This window comes from Crotalus tigris, unplaced genomic scaffold (assembly GCF_016545835.1).
Source record: "Crotalus tigris isolate CLP2741 ecotype Arizona unplaced genomic scaffold, ASM1654583v1 scf7180000017596.1218436, whole genome shotgun sequence".
Taxonomy (NCBI): Eukaryota; Metazoa; Chordata; class Lepidosauria; order Squamata; family Viperidae; genus Crotalus; species Crotalus tigris.
In genome coordinates, this window is record NW_024096501.1 from 1,212,196 (window position 1) to 1,218,436 (window position 6,241).

The window sequence follows — 6,241 nt, forward strand, 5'->3', positions numbered from 1 at the left end:
GAGAACAATAAACCAGTGGAACAGCTTGCCTCCAGACGTTATGGGTGCTGCATCGCTTGAGGTTTTGAAGAAGAGATTGGATAGCGTCTTGTCTGAAATGGTCTAAGGCAGGGGTCCCCAACCTATGGTCTGTGGCCCGGTACTGGTCCGTGGCCTGTTGGCCACCAGACCCCAGGAATAGCTGGTGAGCTTCACCCCACTTGCAGTAGCACTGCCACACAGGCACTAGCAGCTTCATTTGTGCAAAGTTTATAGATTGTTAAGCTATTTTGCAATATGGAACCACTCTGATTTAATGGATCTCAGCTTGTTACTGGAGAACAGAGATAAATCTCATCATTCCATATAGCACTGGGTAGGTAACTGGTCTTATATAGGTCATTTGCCTCTATGTCCACCTAATTTTTCTTATTAATGTCTGACAACAAATTCCAGGGTGTTGTTTCTCTGATTCCCAAATTTCAGCCAATGAAACGTTTGAAGTGTGAAGGTGGGGAATTCTGGGGGTTGAAGTCCACAAGTCTTAAACTTGCCAAGTTTGGAGACCCCTGATCTAGATCATAAGTCCACAAGTCTTAAACTTGCCAAGTTTGGAGACCCCTGATCTAGATCATAATATTGTCAATGCTGAGATTGTGAAACCCTGGAGTAGATTGTAACTTATGGCTATAGACACACACACACACACACACTTCATTGTTTAAACTATGTGTCCTTTTAATAAATTCTTGGGAGCTGTTCTTGAGATCTAAACAAGAATAAGAAATACATTGATGGCATATGCAGAACAGAAGGACCATGCCCATCCAAATGTTGTTGCAGAGTGATATTAATGTCACAGTTGCTGTAATTAACCAATTGTGTCTCCTTATTCCCAGCACAAATGGACCCTCGTGGCCTGTCTCCCAGACAGATTAAAAGTGACAGTGATGATGATGACCTGCCCAATGTGACTTTGGATAGTGTGAATGAGACTGGATCCACAGCCCTCTCAATAGCCAGAGCAGTTCAAGAGTAAGTATGGAGTCTCCAGGCTGATGTCAAGGTGGGAAGACCTCATCATGTGGCATTTACTAGACAGCCAATTTCTGATTGGCCGGGCTTGGTTAGAGGTGGGGTTAGCTAAGATGACAGAGGAAACTCAATTGAAGATACTGTGTTTTAAAGAAGTCTTTATTGTCTGGACCGACTTAAAAGTGTCTTCTGGTGGATCCTTTTTATTCTGCTTTGCAAGGAAACATTCTGGGTTTATTTCTTTCTTCTTCTTTGTTTTGAGTTGTTTATTGGAAATGAAATGTAACTTTTCCAGAATACAAAGGCTTTTTCAAAATTGCACTTGTCGGTTGGGGAGAAGATTTTTCTGTGCATCTGTCTGAGCAATTGATTGGATTCATTGCAAAGGAAGTCCATTCTTTCTTGAAGTCTTATCCATAGTTCCTGCTCGATAGATAGTGCAAATACTCAGGGAGGCTTCAAACACTGATTTACCATCAGCTTATTTTAGTAGCAGAAAAGAAAAGAGACCTTTCTGAACACAATAATAAGAGATTATTAGGGACGTTTTGTACTGCTTTGCACTTAAGTCTGATTTCTTTTAACCATCTTGTATTGAGCAAGCCAAAATGAGTCTTTGAAGCAGACAAAATAGTCATAGTTGCTTAGGCAATTTCTAGCTCCTTTCATCTCTGTTTGTTTGGTCAGCACCCATCTGGTTTTGAAAAACTGTTAAAATCAGTAGAGGATAGTTTTGTCTGCAAGTGTGTTAACTCTCTTTCTCTCACACACCCTTTCTGTTCAGTCAAACAGATGAGGATTGCCTATATTTGGGGGGTTCTGTGTAATGCTTTGTGAGTGGGCAGAGAATTGAATTTTTGCTTGTTTGTGACATCAAAAATCAGTCCCATGAAAAATCAACTTCTCAGTATCTTGAAGGAATACACCAGTGGTGTCGAACCTATGGCACGCGTGCCAGAGGCACAACTCAGAGCCCTCTCTGTGGGCACTTCTCTAAACTGCTGGTGGCAGGCTGCGGAGCCCCAGAGTGTACTGGTTGAGGGGCCAGCAGGCTGTGGCTGCTGACAGACAGTTGGCCCCCATGCACTCGCTGGCCTCTGTGTGTGGGGGGCGATGGTGTCAGGCAGTAGCCGCCCCGGCCCCTGCCTTGCCTTGCCCTCCAATAATGACACCCCTGCCCTGCCTCACCTCACCCCGAAGGACAAGCCTCCTGCCCACCACCTGCCAGAGACCCCCTGGATCTCCCCCAGCCCTGCCCGGCCCCCACAGGTGTCCCTCCCCACGAGCAACATTGAGGTGACCATACCCACCTTGGCCACACCCACCCAGTCTGCCATGATCACCACAGCCACACCCACCCAGTGGGCCACACCCACCTGGCACCCAGCGATAAATAAGTGGGTTTTGGGTTGCAGTTTGGGCACTCAGTCTCTAAAAGGTTCACCATCACTGGAATACACGAAGGTGGTAAGAAAGTGGAAGTATAAATAAAGTTAATTAAATTTATTTATTTATTTATGAGACTTATATACCGCTTTTTAAGTGCAAGCACTCTCTAAGCGGTGTACACCAGTAAGCAATGTATATATATATTTACATTGCCCCCAACAATCTGGGTCCTCATTTTACCTACCCCGGAAGGATGGAAGGCTGAGTCAACCTTGAGCCGGTAAGATTTGAACCACTGACCTGCTGAACACAGTCAGCTAAAGTGGCCTGGAGTACTGCACTCTAACTGCTGCGCCAGTTCTGGGTGCTTTTGCTAGGATCATCAGCCATGCTAGTTTGGCCTGCCTTCTTGTCGTTACACAGGGTGAAGGTGTCTTTCTCCAAGATATGTCTTTAGGAATGAAGGTGAACTTGACAGCCAGATCTTGGAGCGGAGTCTCTAAATCAGAGCTGGACAAAATCCAGGACTAACATGGTCTTAGCAGCTAAAATGTTGATCAGGGGGTTCCACAGCTTAAAAAAAGTTGGAAAACCTCTTAATAAACCATGTTTTGTGATAGAGAGAATCCAAATCAACTAAACATAGGACTTGAAGAAGCTCACGAAAAGCACAAAGAATGGTGAAAGCTGAAATATTGTACTTGGTAATTGTGGCGAACTGCTAAGAGTTATGATGACATGTGGCTATATATCAACAAAACTCTGCAGAGAACTGGATAGAATTAAATTTCTCCAAGTGCCGTTTTCTGCCTCTTCGACTTCCCCATCTGTGGAATCGCTTTTTCGTGTTTCCTTCCTAGTTTAAAAATAGCTATTCTTATGCATCAGCATGCAATACTGCTGAACTATGGATGACCTCCTCTTGCCTTGCATGTGTGTTTAATTCAGTGCATGATCACAGACATTAAAACGCTTATGCTAACAAATATTCCTCAAGGAACAAAGGCAGGAATGTGTCTGCTGAAAATCAATACGAATATAGAGCAGTGTTTCTCAACCTTGACAATTTTAAGGCATGTGGACTTCAACTCCCAGAAATCCAGCAATGCTGGCTGTGGAATTCTGGGAGTTGAAGTCCACATGCCTTAAAATTGTCAAGGTTGAGAAACACTGATCTAGAGCAGGGGTAGGCAACCCAAAACACTCAAAGAGCCACTTGGACCTGTTTCCCACCAAAAACAAAACACCGGGAGCTGCGAAATCCTTTTGATATCTAAAATGAAGATAATACTGCATATATCCTTTTTTACCTTTATTATAGGTGTGTGTGTGTGTGTGTGTGTGTGTGTGTGTGTGTGTGTGTATGTATGTATGTATACACACACACATATATATACACATACATACACATACACATACAGGTAAAAAAAGGATATATGCAGTGTTATCTTCATTTTAGATGTCAAAAGGGTCTCTCTCTGTCTCTGTCTCTCTCTCTCGCTCCCTCTCTATCTGCCCTTGGTCGGCCTGCCACTCCTCTTACCCCACTCTTTTTCTTTCTCTCTCTCTCTCTTTCCTCTCTCTCTCTCTCTCTCTCTCTCCCTCCCTCCCTCTCTCTCTCTCTCTCTTTCTCTCTCTCCTATCTGCTGCTCACCTGGAAAGCTTCACACTGTTGTCCAACAAGATCAGGGTAGGCAACCTCGTCTCTTTTATGACTCATGGACTTCAACTCCCAGAATTCCTGAGTCAGCCTAGCTGGGCTAGCTAGCTCTCTCCTGCCCTTCCTGCTTCCTGCTTCCTGCAGAGACGCAGCAAAGGGAGGAGCTCCGTCCAGAAAGCTTTTCAGCTCCTCGGAGAACACTGTGAGTGCAATCTTTTACACACACACACACACACACACAGAGAGAGAGAGAGAGAGAGAGAGAGAGAGAGAGAGAGAGAGAGAGAGAGGCAGGGAAGCGCAATTGCCTCTCTGTCTCTGTCTCTCTCTGCAAAGGCAGAGGAGGCTGGGAGCCACTGGGGAAGGCTCAAAGAGCCGCATGCGGCTCCGGAGCCGCAGGTTGCCGACCTGTGGGTTAGGGTTACGTCACCGTGAACTCCTAGTGCAAAATGGACATCACCAAGAAACTCGGAGTGCTTGGGTAAGGTTAGGAGGGCACTGACTTTTCTAGGCTGCCCTATGTATGTTTCCTGGTAAAATTCATGGGAAAATCCCATTGGAGGAAAATTCCACTTAGGGTTAGGGTTACGTCTCCATGAACTCCTAGAGGAAAATGGACATCGCCAACAAACTCGGAGTTCTCGGGTATCGTTAGGAGGGCACTGACTTTTCTAGGCTGCCCTATGTTTCCTGGTAAAATACATGGGAAAATCTCATTGGAGGAAAATTCCACTTAGGGTTACGTCACCGTGAACTCCTAGAGCAAAATGGACATCGACAACAAACTAGGTGTGCGTGGGTATGGTTAGGAGGGCACTGACTTTTCTAGGCTGCCCTTTCTAGGTTTCCTGGTAAAATACATGGGAAAATCCCATTGTAGGAAAATTCCACTTAGGGTTAGGGTTACGTCACCGTGAACTCCTACAGCAAAATGGACATCGACAACTAACTCGGAGTGCTTGTCTATGGTTAGGAGGGCACTGACTTTTCCTAGGCTGCCCTTTCTAGGTTTCCTGGTAAATACATGGGAAAAATCCCCATTGGACGAAAATTCAATTAGGTTAGTGGGGGTACGTCACTGGAACTCTTAGAGCAAAATGGACATCGCAACAAACTAGGAGTGCTTGGGTATGGTTAGGAGGGCACTGACTTTTCTAGCCGGCCCTATCTATGTTTCCTGGTAAAATACATGGGAAAATCCCAATGGAGGAAAATTCCAATTAGGGTTAGGGTTACGTCACTGTGAACTCTTAGAGCAAAATGGACATCGCCAACAAACTAGGAGTGCTTGGGTATGGTTAGGAGGGCACTGACTTTTCTAGGCCGCCTTATCTATGTTTCCTGGTAAAATACATGGGAAAATCCCAATGGAGGAAAATTCCAATTAGGGTTAGGGTTACATCACCATGAACTCCTAGAGCAATATGGACATTGCCAACAAACTCGGAGTGCTTGGGTATGGTTAGGAGGGCACTGACTTTTCTAGGGTGCCCTATGTATGTTTCCTGGTAAAATACATGGGAAAATCCCATTGGAGGAAAATTCAACTTAGGGTTAGGGTTACGTCACCGTGAACTCTCAGAGCAAAATGGACATCGCCAACAAACTCGGAGTGCTTGGGTATGGTTAGGAGGGCACGGACTTTTCTAGGCTGCCCTATTTATGTTTCCTGGTAAAATACATGGGAAAACCCCAATGGAGGAAAATTCCAATTAGGGATAGGGTTACGTCACCATGAACTCCTAGAGCAAGATGGACATCGCCAACAAACTCGGAGTGCTTGGGTATGGTTAAGAGGGCACTGACTTTTCTAGGCTGCCCTATTTATGTTTCCTGGTAAAATACATGGGAAAACCCAAATGGAGGAAAATTCCAATTAGCGATAGGGTTACGTCACCATGAACTCCTAGAGCAAGATGGACATCACCAACAAACTCGGAGTGCTTGGGTACGGTTAGGAGGCCACTGACTTTTTTAGGCTGCCCTATCTATGTTTTCTGGTAAAATACATGGGAAAATCCCATTGGAGGAAAATTCCACTTAGGGTTAGGGTTACGTCACCATGAACTCCTAGAGCAAGATGGACATCGCCAACAAACTCGGAGTGCTTGGGTATGGTTAGGAGGGCACTGACTTTTCTAGGCTGCCCTTTCTATGTTTCCTGGTAAAATACATGGG

At 45.1% G+C, this 6,241-nt stretch overlaps 1 protein-coding gene across 1 annotated transcript in view; it reads left to right on the forward strand.

The window, feature by feature from the left end:
- The window catches only part of KLF12 (Kruppel like factor 12), a 65,099-nt gene extending 64,021 nt beyond the window's left edge, over positions 1 to 1,078 (forward strand). The window contains exon 3 of the mRNA XM_039365907.1: positions 879 to 1,078. Within this exon, the coding sequence (XP_039221841.1) occupies positions 879 to 1,018 (140 nt within the window). The 3' untranslated portion in view covers positions 1,019 to 1,078. The remainder of the gene's footprint in view (positions 1 to 878) is intronic.
- Positions 1,079 to 6,241: the final 5,163 nt, after the last annotated feature.